Source organism: Kockiozyma suomiensis (assembly GCF_038497685.1).
Source record: "Kockiozyma suomiensis strain NRRL Y-17356 unplaced genomic scaffold V2V93scaffold_5, whole genome shotgun sequence".
Lineage (NCBI taxonomy): Eukaryota > Fungi > Ascomycota > Lipomycetes > Lipomycetales > Lipomycetaceae > Kockiozyma > Kockiozyma suomiensis.
This window is the reverse complement of record NW_027117668.1, coordinates 951,075-968,457: the sequence shown is the minus strand read 5'-3', so window position 1 is coordinate 968,457 and position 17,383 is coordinate 951,075. Positions and strand designations below refer to the sequence as shown.

At 44.4% G+C, this 17,383-nt stretch overlaps 9 protein-coding genes across 9 annotated transcripts; 6 read left to right on the top strand and 3 right to left on the bottom strand.

Annotated features, from left to right (window-relative positions):
- The first annotated feature begins 208 nt into the window (after positions 1–208).
- On the top strand, positions 209–1,173 carry V2V93DRAFT_368277 (uncharacterized protein). The gene is made up of 2 exons (XM_066909758.1): positions 209–405; positions 467–1,173. The coding sequence occupies exons 1-2, from the start codon at positions 317–319 to the stop codon at positions 1,035–1,037; spliced, it is 660 nt and encodes a 219-aa protein (XP_066766774.1). The 5' UTR covers positions 209–316; the 3' UTR covers positions 1,038–1,173.
- Positions 1,174–1,501: 328 nt separating this feature from the next.
- On the top strand, positions 1,502–5,449 carry V2V93DRAFT_212740 (trafficking protein particle complex subunit 10). Its single transcript, XM_066907021.1, has 3 exons — positions 1,502–2,372; positions 2,423–4,698; positions 4,753–5,449. The coding sequence occupies exons 1-3, from the start codon at positions 1,613–1,615 to the stop codon at positions 5,299–5,301; spliced, it is 3,585 nt and encodes a 1,194-aa protein (XP_066766773.1). The 5' UTR covers positions 1,502–1,612; the 3' UTR covers positions 5,302–5,449.
- A 148-nt stretch (positions 5,450–5,597) lies between these two features.
- On the top strand, positions 5,598–6,564 carry V2V93DRAFT_358391 (uncharacterized protein; the record flags this gene model as incomplete). The annotated part of the gene is made up of 3 exons (XM_066908060.1): positions 5,598–5,932; positions 5,994–6,289; positions 6,353–6,564. 3 exons carry the CDS (start codon positions 5,598–5,600, stop codon positions 6,562–6,564), a joined length of 843 nt encoding a protein of 280 aa, XP_066766772.1.
- An 18-nt stretch (positions 6,565–6,582) lies between these two features.
- Positions 6,583–8,076, bottom strand: V2V93DRAFT_368270 (domain found in IF2B/IF5-domain-containing protein). Its single transcript, XM_066909757.1, has one exon. It carries the CDS (start codon positions 7,941–7,943, stop codon positions 6,723–6,725), a length of 1,221 nt encoding a protein of 406 aa, XP_066766771.1. The 5' UTR covers positions 7,944–8,076; the 3' UTR covers positions 6,583–6,722.
- Positions 8,077–8,238: 162 nt separating this feature from the next.
- Positions 8,239–10,156, top strand: V2V93DRAFT_368268 (SCA7, zinc-binding domain-containing protein). The gene is made up of 2 exons (XM_066909756.1): positions 8,239–8,385; positions 8,713–10,156. The coding sequence occupies exons 1-2, from the start codon at positions 8,343–8,345 to the stop codon at positions 9,924–9,926; spliced, it is 1,257 nt and encodes a 418-aa protein (XP_066766770.1). The 5' UTR covers positions 8,239–8,342; the 3' UTR covers positions 9,927–10,156.
- V2V93DRAFT_368261 (uncharacterized protein) lies at positions 10,072–11,041 on the bottom strand. The gene is made up of 5 exons (XM_066909755.1): positions 10,992–11,041; positions 10,846–10,931; positions 10,667–10,728; positions 10,545–10,610; positions 10,072–10,478 (listed from the first exon to the last, which is right to left on the bottom strand). The coding sequence occupies exons 1-5, from the start codon at positions 11,022–11,024 to the stop codon at positions 10,306–10,308; spliced, it is 420 nt and encodes a 139-aa protein (XP_066766769.1). The 5' UTR covers positions 11,025–11,041; the 3' UTR covers positions 10,072–10,305.
- A 172-nt stretch (positions 11,042–11,213) lies between these two features.
- V2V93DRAFT_368257 (RHD3/Sey1) lies at positions 11,214–14,113 on the top strand. Its single transcript, XM_066909754.1, has 3 exons — positions 11,214–11,486; positions 11,554–11,726; positions 11,784–14,113. Exons 1-3 carry the CDS (start codon positions 11,392–11,394, stop codon positions 13,925–13,927), a joined length of 2,412 nt encoding a protein of 803 aa, XP_066766768.1. The 5' UTR covers positions 11,214–11,391; the 3' UTR covers positions 13,928–14,113.
- V2V93DRAFT_368255 (isochorismatase hydrolase) lies at positions 13,992–14,792 on the bottom strand. The gene is made up of 2 exons (XM_066909753.1): positions 14,574–14,792; positions 13,992–14,506 (listed from the first exon to the last, which is right to left on the bottom strand). The coding sequence occupies exons 1-2, from the start codon at positions 14,693–14,695 to the stop codon at positions 14,038–14,040; spliced, it is 591 nt and encodes a 196-aa protein (XP_066766767.1). The 5' UTR covers positions 14,696–14,792; the 3' UTR covers positions 13,992–14,037.
- Positions 14,793–14,895: 103 nt separating this feature from the next.
- V2V93DRAFT_212449 (uncharacterized protein) lies at positions 14,896–17,383 on the top strand. The gene is made up of 4 exons (XM_066907019.1): positions 14,896–15,188; positions 15,258–15,582; positions 15,790–17,142; positions 17,214–17,383. Exons 1-4 carry the CDS (start codon positions 14,968–14,970, stop codon positions 17,247–17,249), a joined length of 1,935 nt encoding a protein of 644 aa, XP_066766766.1. The 5' UTR covers positions 14,896–14,967; the 3' UTR covers positions 17,250–17,383.

The following is a 17,383-nucleotide window of genomic DNA, read 5'->3' as shown; positions in this document are numbered from 1 at the left end:
TCCGAGTGTATTCTAGTGTTGCGTATCGAGTGTACACACTTCTCAGTTTATCTAGGACCGGACTTGCTGGCAGACCCCTGCATAATAAACTAAATATCAACATACTTATGCTTCTGCTAACGGTGACAGATTTACAGCCGAGGCACAAATATTAAAGTTCTAGTGGCCGCGTTTTCGGTTCAGGTGCTTGCCCTATAGGACGCTGGCTCTATAAACAGCCTTCGGTGCCGTCGGAATGAACTGAAAATTGTGAATAAGGTGCCTTTTGGTTAGAAATCTCTCTCGTCCATTGTGGTTCTATAAATTTATCTAATATATGACAATGGCATGGAGCGCGTCTGCTGTCTTTGCGGCGCTGTCGGCTATTTTTTGGCTCTTCAACTACAAAAATATCCCTCTAGCTTGGTGAGCAATCTTCACTTCTGCACGAGAAACGGCAAATAGATGCTAACATTTGATAATCCAGGCACTTTCGGTTTTACAAATCTCTAGGCTACTACCTCTACCTTGACAAACCGCGTCCCGAGGTTAAATCTGATGTCTTCCGTACAGCAATTTACAAGAATAGATCGCCTGCTTACGAATGTGACCTGAATGGCCACAAATCAAACTCGACGTATTTTAGTGATTTGGATATCGCAAGAACGGATCTCATGGTTTCTGTTTTCCGCAAGATCTTGCTTGATGTGAAGAAGAAGGAAGGAAAATGGCTATACATCCCAGTCGGCGCCGTCGCAACTGTGTTCAAACGTGAAATCAAACCTTACGCAAATTTCGTGATTAAGTCACGCATTATTGCATGGGATGACAAATGGCTGTTTGTACTTAGTCGTTTCGAGTCTCCAGAGTCTGGGAAATTACACGCGGTATCGCTTACAAAGTATGTGTTCAAGCTCGGCCGCAAGACTGTGCCTCCTGTTGAAGCAATGGAAAAATGCAACTTGTGGAATGAGGACGTGGAAAAGAAGGGACGTGAGGGAATGAAGACTGCACAAGCTATATTGGATTTAGATAAGTTGGAGGAGATCGAGGTGTAGAAGATCTATGAAGAAGCGCTGCGGGAATTGGTTATTGTGGTTGTTGCGCAGAACTCTTATGTAGATAGAAATCCATTTGCTTCCGGTAATGAAGGTTGGTCTTTATACACAAATCTAATAATGAATTTTTCAAGGATCTGCAGAATATTTCCTTACAACAGTGATTTATTTTGCAGAATGTAGATGTAGTGGCAGTAAGTTTGGATTGTCTCGATGTCAGATGCCGCAGGAATGCGCTCAGCTCACAGCAAGAAATTGTGACAGCGAATGGCCATTCTTCTTGGTGTTGATATTTGACTAAAGTCCGTGAAGATTGAGCGACCAAGAACGATGACCTCCGGCTCCTTTGCATCCAGGAAAAGGCATGTATTTCTGTAATTTACTTCAGTGTGGTGCGGCTCGTTCAAATCAACGAAACGCGACTCGCAAATCATTGATACCCGCAATCTTACAGCTGCCTTATCTCGAGCTCGTTTCCCTACGACAATTATTCTGAGATATGATCATAATCATAATTAATTACTGATTAGATAGCTCACAGAATTAAGTCACGCGTGCGAGAAGCAGATAAAACAATGTCGTCTCGCTCGGTCTCGATCGCGTATTATGACCCCTTCGGCGTCGCACCTCATATTATTCGCGACATCCAGTCTCGTCTTCCGTTACGAAATTTACATTGGAATCATCCTCCTCGTCCCCTTCGCACGGTAGCTGCTTTATCCTTGAACTTGTACGAAGACACTCTCGCTGATGGACCGCCTGCGCCGCAGCATCAGATGCCAGGGCTACTTGATACGCCTTATATGCGAATCATTCTGGTCAAATGCGAAGACAACGAGACTTATAGAACTAACGTGCGGAAAGTTATACGAGACTGGTTTACTACAAAAGTTGCTTCGCAGCGGGATTCCACAGAATGGATGATTTTCTTCTTTGATCCAAATGTCAGTAATGGTACAAACTCTGCCGCTGCGTCTCTGAGATTCAAGCCAAGTGTATTCAATAAAATCAAAGCTGATTTCAACACGAGCTCGAAAGAAGATCGATGCGTGCTCGTCAAAATGGGCTTAGATCCAGCTGATGATTTGAAGATGTGGACTGATGCGATGACGAGTATTAGAGAAGGTATCCTAGATGCGTTTGGAAAACGAGTGCAGATGTATGAAGACGAGGTTAAGAAGATGGAAGCGAAGAGAACAATTCCGGGATGGAATTTTGCCACTTTTTTCGTTATGAAGGAAGGGTTGGCACTGGCATTTGAAAATGTCAGCTTGCTTGAAGATGCTTTGATTCAATACGACGAATTAGAAGCAACTTTTATACAGTTGATGCAAGGTATGCTTTCAAAGCGCTCTATAATTTTGGAATACCACTAACAGCAATAGACAACACAATTACATTTTTCCAGAGTGTTGGCTTTTCGCCTGACACGGCTACGAAACTTCTCACAAGCGATTCGGATTATGCAATCCGCCATCAGATTCTCGAAAATAACATCTCTTTGTTTGACTTTCGATGCTATCTGTTTTCTAGGCAAGCGTCACTTCTTCTCTTACTCATGTCTACCTCGACATCATCATCCATGACCGCTCTGCGAATCTCTCAGCTCCTTCTTCGAGCGAGAAACTTTGCTCTTGAAACAAGCAAAATGCTAGTATCAAATGGAAAAAATAAGTTTCTCGTGTCAAGTTGGGTATACGGAATAATACAAGAAGTAATGGACGCAACTGAAGTTCAACCGCGAGTGATCCAAGGCGGACGCACGCGCGATGTTGCTGAAGGTCGGGCAGAATTACTGCTATTAGCACGGTCTTCAATTGAACAGCTAGCCGCACGAAAAGGTTGGCACGCAGACGATGAAAGTGCATATGAGGATGTTGATTTGGCTGTTGATGCAAGTAGTGATGAGGACGAAGATCAGCTACTAGACAAGTATCTCAACCCAAAGCTCAAAGAGATTTTGAAAAATCAAAGCTCGTTTATGAATAGTTACATGGATCTTACAGATTTAGCTCGATCGTATTATGAATCCGCCGATCGCACTCGTTCGGTTGATAAACTTCGAGCACAAATGGCGATAATAAAATATCAGCAGAAGGACTATGAAGCTGCTGTGGCACTTATTTCATCGCTTCCTCAGCTGTATCTCCATCAAGGATGGGAACTTATTTCAACTAATCTATTCATTATTTACGCAAATTGCTTATTTCATCTTGACCGCAAAGAAGAATATCTCAAGGTCGCATTACAAATTATAGCCGGGAAGAAATCTGTAAGCCGAGCGCTAATCTCTGAGCTATGTATAAAAGTCATTGAGATATGTGGCGAAATGGACTCAGATGTGTTGTTTTCTCTTGACTCACTATTTGAGACGTCGTTATCAAAAAGAATCATGGTTTCAGACAATGAGGATGACATTTTTAGAGTGACCATGCAGGTTCAGAATCCGTTTAATGTTGACTGGCCCATTCACTCTATTTCTGCTCGTCTTGTTGAGCCTGCCGGAATGAAATACAAAGTCTTGTTTCGTTCAGTAGACGACGTTCTACTCAAAGCAGATATGACGACCGAGGTCATACTATACACCACACACAGCGTACCTGGTGTTTATGAGGTCGATAATTTTGAATTCAAGGTTGGAACATTATTACTCACTAAGGATTTCCTTGGGGAGCAAAAGCTTCCCAATCAGCGGATGCGTCTCTACCAACAGCCTGGTAATATGAATGTAAAACTAGCTACTCCTCGTAGCATAAGACTTGATTCACCGAAGCGAGTCATTGTGGAGATATACACTGGATGGAATGATGTTGAAAGCGCCAAGGTTACGGCGAGAAGTGCGTCAAGCGGAGTTAGGCTTATTGTTGCAGACGCAAAAGGCGCAAAAGCTCGGGATGGTGCTGAGGAGGAAGATAAAGAGCATTTTGACTTGCGGGTTGTACCGGACGTTACTTCGATAATTGAGTTCGATCAGGTCGATCGGGAGTCGGTAGTTTATCTTACAATGTCCTATGTTGCCGAGGTTGATGTGAAGGAGCTTTATTTGAGAGTACTAGTCGAGTTTAAGACTAAAGGTGGGGAGTACTACTCTGTAGCGGTGCTACGTCATACGTCTATTGCTCTGTCACTGGCTGTGAATGTTCAAGATATCTTCAAATCCTCCGCTCTATTTTCAAAATTTTCGATATCGTGCGTTGGAGCTGTGGTACCTTTGAGAATTCTATCTGGAAAATTAATCGAGTCAGTGGATTATACTGTGCAAAGTGGAAGCGGCACTGATTGCGAATACGTGGCTTTTCCAAAACAACCAGTGACATATGCGTATAGGATTCAAAGAAGCGATACTTATTCTGAGCGCAAGACTCAACATCCAGTCCCATTGTTGCTCGAGATAAAGTACCGACGATTAGAAGATGAGATGCGGCATTCTGTCAGCGAGTTGGTTAAACGAAAACTTGGCGATGATCATCGATTGCGGAAATACATGATTCTTGTCGAATTGCATATTTTGGCGTTGTTGAAGGTTGATCTCGTATCGTATGGATTTCTGGAGCGGATCACGATGGGATTATATGTGGGTTCGCAATGGGCGGTTTTGCTGTCTTTTATTGACGATGTGGACCGACCTTCATTAGAACAAATTTTAGAAGATATATACTCGGTATGTTATTGTGTGGCTTCCTATTTCTTTATCGTTTGCATTTTAATATTTAAGCAGGACATGCCTCGAGACCCGGAAGAGGTACTCAGCCCTCTGACCAAGGAATTAGTGATCCCGGTTGATGTTCCAACTGTTCAAGTCTTATTCACTTTGGAGCTGCTATACACTCCAACCCTGCTCAACTCTGTAGATGCGCCAGAAGCGTCACCCATGCAGTTTGTCTTTTCTGATGAAGTCTTTTACGTTGGAGTTCCAATTCCAATCACGGTTCGACTGTCTTCTTCTCGTCATTGGGCTCCTCGCCATACTCCGGATGTGTTTGAAAAAAGCGATATCGAGTTTGCATATGACATCATAGCTAGTCCTGAGTCTTGGCTAGTTTCTGGTAAGAAAAAGGGCCACTTTGTAGTCTCTGACGAGGTCTTTAAATTGCAACTTTTGATTCTACCTTTAAAACACGGTAATTTACTTCTGCCTACGTTGGAAGTACATCCGAGTTCAAAAGCACACGAACACATTACGGCAGAGGTAGAGTATAAGAATAGTGCGGAATCGGTTCTTGTTTTGCCGGAGGTATCGAACGTGAATTTGGCAGTTGAGTAGACTGTTGTCTTTTGATTATGCTTTGTATGATTTAGATTTGCAAGGAATAGAACGTAAGACTTCAGTGTTAAAAATTGGTTGGTTTGATTTCTGTAATGGATTGGTCCTGTAAAAACTGATTTCGCTCACAATAGAGATATTTCAAGCCACGCGATCATGCGGCTTGGGAGATGAGTAGGTTCTTCCCTGTGACCGAACCGGCAACTATTGAATTCTTTGAAATCGAGACTGATTGTGCGGATTTTTTTATTTATTCAAGCCTTTCAAGCTAAATGATTGAGTGATTGACATACTTAATGCACGCTCGCAAACGAATAAAAAAAGAATCTGAAATAGAGGAAGTGGACTCTGACTCAAAAAACACAAAGAAATACAAATCAAGTGAATCCGAATTTTCGCCGCGCAGTACTATCCGTCAGAAAAATAGACGAAGACAGCAAGGTGTTGATTCATCGAGCTTATTGAGTGGAAGTAAGAAGATAGGGAATGATACTTCCACGGATAAGGCTAGTAGGACGCAGCAGAGAAACAACAATGCACAAAATGGAGGGAAGATAGAGAAGTCTAGTGGCTTATTGCAGCCAATGCGTATTGGGGTGGGGAAACATGGGAGTATTCCTGATCAATTACTGTAAGACTCCTCACGTAAAGAGATGAAAGATGGATGCTGATATTATTTTGGTCCTTTACAGGAATGAGTTTGTCGAATCAGAATTGAAGAAACGTCGTCAAACTGCTGATTCGACTCTATCGTTGACATCCGAACCGCCTTCTGCTTCACAGCCACCGCTAGCTCGCGACTCAACTGCTGAAGGCTGGTCCGATCAGCATTCACTAGCCGCTCATGGCAAATTACTTGAAGTATCATTACCACCGCAATCAAAGTCCCGAGCATCGAAGCAAGTGCTCCGCAATACGCAAGCTCCTTCCGCTGGTGATGCAAATAATATTGAGAATCGATTACGATCCGTTATTGCTGAAAGTAGCGGTGTGTATATTTTTAAAAGATTATATGTATATGTATATAGGAGGACTTTCTAACAATCTATAGTTTCTTCTTCATTTCTTCGACCTGCTTTTGAACGACCGCGTGAGCTTACAATGGCAGACATAGAGCGACAACTAGCAGACGAGGAAGAAATAAGACGTATTTATGAACAAGATAGTAAAACCCGCGCACAAGCTTCGCGTGCTGCAAAAGAGAAGTGGGAACAACAGCAGCGGGCGCGGACAGCAGCGGCCGCAGCTGGTAAAAAAGTCTGATGAAATAGATCTAGTTCAGCTATACAGAATCGACTCACAAGTCAATGGAAATAATATTGCGCTATGCTTATATACATCTTTAAAATGAGGTTTGTAGAACTTGAAAGAGCAAACCGAAACTTTCAAAACAAGACTTTTATGGAAGATCATACAACCCATCACTCGTCATCTTCATCATCTTCTTCTTCTTCTTCCTCCTCACTCTCCTCAGACTCTGCTTCCTCAAGCCAAGTTAAGAAAGGCTGGGCTGCCTTACGCACCTTTTTGCTAACATCCTTACTAACGTATTTCTTGCTCGCCCGAGAACCCCATTTGACGACAACTTCTTCGGAAACCAGATCAAGGTTGTAGTAAAGATGAAGAATTTTGGGTACTGCAGGAATGAGTTCAGGGTGTTCAAGACCAATGAATCGCTCAGTTCCACCAAGGAAAGCCTTTTCATGGTTCTCACCAGTAATCAGCTTCTTGAGAAGTGGAGCGCGCTCCGTGATTTGAGAAATAATATTCTCATTGAACAGAGTTTGAGCGAGAACCTGAAGTGTTCTATGCTTGTTCTCTATTCCAAGCTCTTTGATCTTCTTAAAGACTTCGACATTGCTTGGCTCTTCAGGCTGCTCAAGGATCCAGTGGCCAAGCTGAGAGTATGTGTCGTTTGCCTCTTCATCGTCGTCGCCAAGCGAAAAGCCTTGAACTTGTGACTCGAGTTCCTTCATGCGCTGCTCGACAGCTTCTTTGGAGGTGTCGACAGCCCAATCATCGTCGTCATCATCGTCGTCGTCAGCAGTAGCAGTCAATGCTGAAGGAGGTAGACCTTCAGCCTCAGCGGCGATACGCTTCGTTAGTTCATCATCTGAACCTTCCTCTTCCTCAGGTTCGTCGTCGTTCTTACCCTTTTTGCTCTTCTTGATGGCAGATGCAGTGCCTTTCTTGGAGCTAGAAGATGAAGGGGGATTCTTCAAGATCACGCTGGCAAGCTTGTGGCGGATATCAATTGGCGAGCGCTTCCCGCAAGCCTTGCAGTCCTTGTAAAGCATCTGGTCTCTGGTAATTATGATATCAGTCTCGGGATTCCGGCAAGAAGAGCAGAGAACAAATTTGTTGATAAAGACATCGAGTAAGTCCTGCAACTTTGGCGCGTCGTGGGCGCCGTTAACCAAGTAACGGTCGTTGGCCTCATTCACCGACGTCTGCGCACCCAGTTCAAGACCAAAGAACTTGGTGACATACATAGGCGGACGAGCCAGGGCTCTGGCAACGTCGGCATTGTTGACAATGGCAGTTTTGATACCGTTACCACGACCCTCGATCTTGGCTATGATCAAGGGCATCTTGTAGCGGTAAAAAGGGTCATGATTGTCGCGCTGAATATTGACGGACATTGTTGCAAAAAGGTTAACGAAGTATAATTGGTATTAATGGAGCACGAGAGGCGTAGAAACTACAGGACTGAATTACCGAACAAGGCATAAGCGTGCGTACTGATAGAGGGATAGCTGACCAACAATCTATCTGGGTCGGCGAGGGAGGGGAGAGAATTTATTTCATTCAACATTGTGGGGGGTGTTGTACTATATATTGTAATTCATGACAAATGCATAAACGCATAAAATGCGCTGCATATCTGCTTTCCCCAGCGCGATCGGCTCCGCTCTTTGCCTTCTTCTGCACACAAGACTCACCGGCTCTTGATTTGCTTCTCCGCTGCCATCCATCCTCATCGCTTCCTCTTCCCTCCTCTACGTCTTATTCTCATCCTCCCCTTTTTGACTTGCGGCGTGATGGCCTCCGCCGGCACGCTGACTGCGGCCAGCGGCATAAAGCGTGAGTGGGCCATTCTCTTTTTCTAGTCTTATCGTTCTCGGCGCCGCACACCGCGTTTCTCGTTACTCGCTGCTCGAGTCCACGACGAAGCCGACTAGGCATCTGCCCGCTCCGCGCCTGTGGCAGTTGTTTGTTCTTTTCCTTTTGGCAGTAGAGCTTTCTGCTCAAGAGCCAGTAGTTGACGAGTTATGTGGTGCCGATTCCGATTTATACTGAGCAACAGTCAGCAACGCGCCGCTCGACGCGCTTGTTCTCAGACTTTTGTTTACTTTTTAGATAATCATCCTTTTTCTCCTTTTTGCTAACCCTGCCTTACTTTTTTTACAGCTCTACCTGCTGATCCTACCCGGCGTCTAACAGCTGACGCTCTCCTTGCTCGCGTCTTCGGCGCCAACGCTGCCTCTGCCACTCCAGTTTCTCTCCGTGCCAACGTCTTCCAAGTTCCTTCCTCAAGATCGTCCTCCTCTCTCTCTTCATCGACCTCCTCCTCCGCGTCGGCATCTTCTATCTCATCTGCTGCAGATGGAGATCCAACCTGGCAAGAGTACGCGCGAATGCTCGAAGAAGAAGACCGAGAACGCGATGCCTCTCCACCTCTTGATGATACAAACGAAAGTCTAGAATCACCCTCGCCGTTTCTCAGATCTGCGGATAAGGTTTCTTTTTCTTCGACAAATCCCCTTACTGATAGTCTAGATTACGCAATCTGTTCTACCTGTAGCAAGCCTTTCTTGAAATCTGTCTTGGTAAAGCATATTAAAGAATGTCTACCACGTGCTCAAGAAGAGGAGCAGCAAGTTCTGAAAGGCAAAATCAGCTCGCTGGCTGACAGTAAATACAAGGATACTATTAGAGTCAGCTCAGGCGGCAGTGGAAATAATGGAAAGGATCATAAAGCTGATAACACTAAAGCCGGACGGTCAGGTGCTAGTGGAAGTGGCAGTGGTGGAAGCAGTGGCGCCGCGGGTGCTAGCGGTGGTGCTGGTGGTAGTGGTGGTGGTGGTAACGGTGGAAATGATGGCGACAAGGACAGAAAAAAGAAAGATAGCTCTTCAAATTCCAAGAAACGCAAAGCGGAAGCCGCTGCTGAAGCTGAGAAGCCTGTCCCAAAGAAAAAGAAGAAGCAGACTGTTAAAGCAGTACCGAAACCCAAAGGTCCGGTGGATGTTGAACGTCAATGTGGTGTTCCTCTTCCAAACGGCGGATTTTGCGCACGCTCGCTTACTTGCAAATCCCATTCAATGGGTGCAAAACGTAATGTCCCTGGACGATCTCAGCCGTATGACGTTCTGCTTGCCGCTTACCAGAAGAAGAATCAAATGAAACAGGCGGCACTAACATCATCAGCCCAGTTGGCTGAGGATATGGAACTTGCCAATGGCCCTGTGGACTCTGACGAAGAAGTCGAGTCTGTCATGGATGGTGTTCATCGATCTTTCCCGGTACCACTAGAGCGGAAGGTTGTTATGCCTGTTCGAATCAAACACCATTTTTTTAGGATGCGGGAAATGTTTGCCAGCGCCTTTTCGAGACCGATATGAGCTCTAGGCTCATGTTGAAAGTCTTCTTTGTATAATATTCACCTGTTAGATATATCTTTATGGTCATCGGTTTATTTCTTGATTTCTTGCGCAACTTGTTTAGTTGTGGTACGGCGTTTTTTTTTTGAAGTTTGGATAGTATGAATTTCATAAAAAAAATTGAAATATTCTATTAAAATATCCTAAATAGTCATGTAAAATCAAACCCCAAAATTTTGACTGAAAAAGAATTACTCCACGAGAAGTACCGCTGTAACACCAAAGCTCAAAACGAACCCTCCTTTAAATCCGACTTAACCAAACACAAACACACTACTACTTCAGACCTTTAAAATTACAATGCATAAGTCATGAAAACTTTTCTGCAAACTGAAGCATATTATTGGAAACGGAACACTTCAGGTAGCATCGCTGCATATCCAACTATAACGAAGATAGATGTGAACAAGACTGGGGTACCGCTAGTGAGGAAATATCTTGCTGGCTTCGTGCGAATGAGAAATTTATTGCTCATAATCCGGCGACCAATACCGATACCCATGAACGCAACACCTTTATTCGAAAACAGCATGTTAGCGAAAACCTTTTTCACAGGACGTAGCTTGAAAGTAGACGTACCGATAGCTGCAAACCAAGCACCAATCGGATAGAACTCAATATCGAATAGGCGAAGAACAGACAAACCTATAAAATGTAAGAAATTTACTAGAAACATTGAAAATGGAACACGCTGAAGATACCCATCGTCAATTCCAGCATGGCAGTTCGCATATAGGCTCCCTCATATGTTCTTTGGAACGCTATACTTGTGTTAGTATTGCCTTGAAGTCAATTCTATACATCTGTTTGCTCGAAAAATACCTCTGTATCTACCGTTAGTGCTATTTTGTAGTTTCCAAAAGGAAGAGTTGCCACGTACCTGATATCAATGATCTCGCTGTTATCAGTAAGAATGAAGTCTTCTGCCCGCTTCAAATTCTGGTCCTCTGTGTCGTTGACGAGATCCTAAAAGTCTATTGGTAAGAGACGCATGCGGAAACATGAATTTCGGTAATCAACTCTTACTTCATCCGGAGATCTAAAAGCTGCAGTCGCCATTTCCTGCTTTGTTCTCGACAACGCGGTGAGAGCCAGCAGTTGCAGATATTGCGGGACCCCTAATCAGTGGTAAAATCACATGACTTATGCACTAAGGTAATGTGCATTTAAAGCATAAATATATGCAAATCGCGCATTAAATTAGCCCTTATAATGTAAATAGTCGACTCTGAGAGTCGGTCGCAGTCAACAACTGATGCTCGCAGCTCAGCGATTATATTGTTGTCGCCAGCATTTCCTTCGTATTGTATTATCGAGTCCTGTACAGCTATAGGAAGAGTTTGTTCTCCGAATGATATTGCAGTTGATTAATTGCAGTTGACTTTGAAGTTTATGTTAATTGGTTATTAGGGATTGCGCAGTAATTATGTCTGAATATGTCGATGAGGTCCTTGACGCGACTAGCCAACCCGCGACCGGCTTTCCACGTCTCCAGGTTATCGATGAAGACAAGCAGTTTTCGTATGTACAATTGCGTTCAACAGATTGATTTTTATTTCTTTATTTGCGTAGTTCCTAATTATTTTAGAACCGACGTGAATTCGTACTTGAGTACTGTTGGACTTCTCAACAATGGATTGAACTACCACCTGATCTCAGTATTCGGAAGTCAGTCTACTGGAAAGAGTACCCTTCTTAATGCACTTTTTGGAACCAAGTTTGACGTCATGGACGAGAGTGCACGCAAACAAACTACCAAAGGTATGTTTTTGCTAGCTTAAAGCAGATCATTAGACTCTGTCGCTAATATATGAATAGGAATTTGGATGTCGCGAGCAAAGCAAGATAGTATCTTGATTATGGATGTTGAGGGCACTGATGGTCGAGAGCGCGGTGAAGACCAGGACTTTGAGCGAAAGGCCGCTTTATTTGCATTATCAACTTCGGAAGTTTTGATCATTAATATCTGGGAGCATCAGGTTGGTCTTTATCAGGGTGCAAACATGGGTCTTCTTAAAACTGTTTTTGAGGTTAATATCAGTTTGTTCAGCTCACCGAATAAGTCTCTTTTGTTGTTTGTTATCCGAGATCATATTGGGGTTACCCCATTAGATAACCTTGCTGCCACCCTGACGGCTGATCTGAAGCGAATCTGGGAGTCTTTGATAAAGCCACCAGAGCTCGCCGAATCCTCCATAACGGATTTCTTTACTCTTCAATTTACTACTCTTCCGCACAAGATTCTTCAGCCTGAGAAATTTATTTCTGCAGTCGATGAGCTTGGGAATAGATTTATATCTGATGCTAAAGACGAAAATTATGTCTTCAGTCCTAAATTTCATCGAAATGTTCCGGCAGATGGATGGAGTATCTATGCAAAGAGTATTTGGGAACAAATCGAGCTAAACAAAGATCTTGATCTTCCTACTCAGCAAATTCTTGTCGCACGATTCCGATGCGAAGAGATTGCAGCACAAGCCTGGGACACTTTTGAGAACGATATCAAGCCTGTCGAGGGAATGTTGGGTGTTGTCGAGGGACTTGGCTCAATTTTGCGTCCAGCGAGGGCGAACGCCCTTGAGTTATATGACTCTCAGGCGTCACGGTATACAACCAGTGTCTGTGAAGGTAAAAAGAGAGAATTGATTGAAAAGATCGATCTACGATTATCTCAAGTATATGGCGCACAGATTGCGACGCTGAAAAAGGTTGCCCTTCAGAAATTTAGCGCTGATGTGACCGCTGAGCTTGCAAAGCCGAAGTACAAGTTTCTGGAGGCTGTTAGCACTGCAAAAAGCGAGACCATCAAGATCTTTGAGACAGCTGCAGCTGAGGCGCTGATTGAGGGAACTTCTCTGTCTTACAGCAAAGATCTGTCAGTTCTAAGCTCCGAAATTGAAGACAGCGTAGCGCGCTTGCGCGAGGCCGAAGCCAAGAGACTTGCTACCAGAATCACGCGTGCTGTGTCGTCAGAACTTGACGACTCTCTTCCTTCTATTTTCAAAACTCCCAGAGAGGATATGTGGGACCGCGTTATGCTCAACTTCCGCGAGATTGTCGCAACTGCTCTTGCTAAATACGAAGTGACGGATGGCGAGACTGGAACTTTGAAATATGATTTTGGATTAGGAGGCCTTCCTGAAGAGGTATCCTCCGAGATGGAGCAAGTGCTGATGGATACGTGGAAAGAGCTTTACCGCAAGATTCGTGAATTTTGCAGAATGGATGCAATTTTGGCCCGGCTACGCGAAGTTTTCGAAGACAAGTTCAAGTATGACGAAAAAGGAGTTCCTCGCGTATGGAAGCCTTCCGACAATATCGACGATTTCTATACTGTCGCATTAAATGAAACCCTAGCTTTCATCCCAGTTATGACTAGTGCGCGTTTGGCGAACGGAGACCGAGTAGCACCTGACTCTGCAATTGTGCCTGCTCTCGAGCGTGACGAAGAAATTGATGTTGAGAAATACGCAGTTTTCATGAGCCAATCTCAGGCAGAGGAGTTACGCCAAAGCTTTAAGAGAATTGCTGACTCATTGTATATTGACGCTAAACGCAGCACGATTCAAAGTATACGGCAAGTTCCGTTATATTTCTATATCCTACTGCTCGTTCTCGGATGGAACGAGTTTGTGGCTGTTCTTCGCAATCCTCTTTATTTCGCGCTTATAGCTGTTTTGGCTGGATTCTCGTATGTTTCATGGAGCCTTGGATTACTAGGTCCCATGACGACTATGGGCAGCGCAGCAATTGACCAAGCCATTGTGCTAAGTAAGGAAAAGCTTCGCCAATTGCTACTTACGGACGAACAACCGCACATTCGTACTGCTCCCATTGAGTTGAACAGCAACAAGACTGTAGTGCCAGAGCCTGGTACTTTGAAGGATGACATTGCATTGGATGATCTGACCCCTGCGGGAACAAGTGTTGAGCCTCAGAAGCGTGGGCCTGGAGGTTTTTAGTCTGTGAATAGGTGCATAATCTTTTACTGTATATTTTCTGAATATTATATGCCATTATGAGAGATTGGGGAGGTTTAGGCTATTTTTTATTTATTGATATAATTAGTATATTACTCGAGAGCCCTTCGAAGATCATCGATTGTTGTAATTTGGGCGAAGCCATACTGTAAGTTCAGAACACTAGCCTCATGCATTTCTGCCGTTAATGTTGCATTTCCATCAGTGGGAAAATAAACGCGGAAATCTCTGTTGAATGCTGAACGAGCAGTTGTTTCGCAGCACAAGTTAGTCATGGTGCCTGTTATGACTACCGTAGATATCTTTGCGTTGCGCAAAATAGCTTCAAGATCTGTGTGTAAGAACGCGTCGTAACGGTCTTTATTAGTCAATTTGTGTATATTTGGTGCGGTCACTGAAGCTAAAGACTCAATCTCTGGCATCAACTGCCAGGCTGGCGAGTATCGTCTAATTGATCCATTTTTACCCCACCAGCGAACGAGTTCTGAGTTATCACTTGAGAGATCATGGCCGTGCTGCGTGAATATGACAGGCTTGTTGAGGCTTATAAACTGTCCAATTCTAATTTAGGTGTTGTAAGCATCTGCACTTTATCGTCATAAAGATGCAAATAGAGAGGTATAAGTACAAAGGAGTCAATGTGGGACACAGATCTGCTGCAGTATCACGGAACTGCTGCTGCATATCAATTACAACCAGGGCTGCATTATTGAGATTCAGAGTCGTCGATTGTGCCGTTCTAAACGCCATTTTCCACTCATAGATATCGCTAGTAGCTTGTAACTTCTGGAATGGCAATTGTCAAATCGTTGTTGCTAAATAGAGAATATGAAGGACGCGGGATCATTGCATGACTTTGGGTTAAATCCGGGGGACGAGCAACTTAGGTAATCGTAAGTTCATAGTGACATAATCTGAGCATCACCACCGCCCTCCACCCCCCCCCCCCCCCTAAACTTCACCGCGAATCATACAAAAAACTTGCACCGCGCGTTTTCCTTTCCTTCCGTTTATCTTCTCAGATGTCAACAAAAAGTCGAAAGATATCAAGAGATAGCTCTGCTACTGATCGGCGGCGGTCTTCGAATATACGGTCAGCGACTAGTACGCCGCCAGTGGAGGATGTCAAAACTGAGCCTGCTGAGAGCGCATCGACAGGACCTATACGATTAAATGGGTTATGGCTTGGTGAGACTCTTCCAGATTACGGGTCAATTACTGAACCTCTTTCATTCAAAGAGACGTGAGTCCTCTAGATTTTGATTTGTATCGTCAACTAGAAGAGCAGACTGACGATTTACAATATGTACAGAGAAGCTTTATCAGTTTCCTTAGAACGATCGCGTCGCAGCTGGCTTGTCGGCGCTCCATTCGAGAAATTTTGGAGCCGACCGCAGAGAGGTAGGAAACATGCTGATGGAACAAATTCACGCGATTTAATGTCCAAATTTCACGACTGTAACGCTTTCATCGGCCCTCATCAATTTGTTCTTCGTCTGTATTCAGTGAGAGATGAAACTGAAGCAAAGACGCCGAAAGGCAAAAAGGCCTCTATTAGTTCCGCCGTAGAGTCTCCGACTTCTCAACCGAATTCAGCTATTCCAGGACCGGCCACAGCCGACAGTCCGTCTCCGCAAGTAAGTCAGACTTCAATGGCTTCTCCCCAGGCTCCGTTGCCTACAGCGCAGCCAGCTACTGAATCGTCAAATCAGTCTCCGTATTTGGCTTCAGAATTAAACCCAGATCCAGAGAGATCTTCGCTGCAGAGCTCTACACGACCAGTTGCTGGTCCTCAGACTGCATCTGGAGACCCCTCGCAGTCAGAAATAAGTGTTTATAATCAGCATCCTGCTAGCGTCAATAATACGACTATGAATATTGATACGATTTCATCACACGATGAAGCAACGGCCGAGGGGATTACTGAATCATCGATACATCCTCCTCCTAGTGAAGATCTCGCAAGCTCAGATCACCCGCCGTCAGAAGCTTGCGCAATCACCCCACCTGTAAAACCTTCTGAAGATATACCCACGGCTTCTGAGGATCTGGCGCCGGCCCAGTCTGATATATCGGTATCAGGAGTGGAGGCAATGGCCTCCCCATCGTCAGCTGCTCCAATATCAACAATGGAACCAATACCAGAGCCTGCGGATACGTCTCAACCTTCAGCGCCCATACCTCCTCCTCCTGGACCTGCATGTTTGGAATCGACCTCTTTGGCATCTCCTCAAGTCCCTGTTGCCCCCCAGAGTGCAACTGCTCCATCTCCGCCGCCCTCTTTGCAGCCACAACCTGCTCGCCACCCTAATGAGGGTCTTATTGAACGACTGCATGCGCTTGCTCGTGCCGATCCTCAGTTTGGTGAGCTGATGAAAGTTGTTGCGTCTGGAAAAGCTAGTCCTGAGGATATTCGTCGCTTTCAAACCTATATAAACGAAAATAGAGACGTTCCGTTACCTGCAAGACCTTTGATGCAGCCGCCTCGTCCCATCGGCTCAGGCTACCGGCCTTTTGCGCCATCTCCGTTGAAGCCGGTGGCTCGTACACCGATGAAGTACAAAGCAGAACCCAAGAAGCAAATAAAACCATTGGAGCCATTAAAGGCAATGAATCTAGTGTTTGAATTTAGGGAAGTTCCTAGTGTGCGGTATAATTTTCCAAAATTCTCGTTGATAGATGAACAGTCTGATGGATCACTGTTGGTTACATTTTTTGCGTTGAGCTCTGATCCTTCTGTTGATAGATCTGAGAAGCGTCCAAATATCGAATCGACTGGAAAGCCTGAAAAAGGTTCCGCAAAGAAGAAGAAAGAAGAAGCTGTGGCGAATACCGATGAGCCAGCGCCAAAGTTAACAGCTGCGGAGGCAAAAGCCGCGAAAAAGAGGGAAGTCGAAGCGAAAGCCGCCAAAGAAGTCGACCCTAAATTTTACACGCCAGTCACTATGACATTAACAGGAATTCCAGAGCGAGAGCGCAAGATGTTTATTACTTCGATGAAGCCTAAAGAAGAGGTATTGGAGCACATGAGAAAGATTGTATCGACTCTCACCCATACCAAAGATTATTGGGTATACTATCAACTTAATGCTGATGATGCAGAATTGATAGACAAGGTAGTTGAGCCAATCGGTGTCAATCACCCCAGCATGAAAAAGAGGCCGTGGTCGTCTGCCAAAGACAAAGAAAGAGAAATGGTATAGTTTTTTCCCTTTAGCTTTTACATCTTCTCAACGAGTCAAAGAGCTTACTAATATGAATCCTGTAGGATTTTGAGTCTGTTTATATAAAGAACCTATGGTGAATTGTATTATAGCATGATCAATGTAATATATATCGACATCAATACTTGTCAAGCGAAACTACTTATTGATTGTTCGACCAGGAAAACTTCGGGTTAGGTTCTTAAAAATAAAGTTACCATCTTCCCCCCTGAAA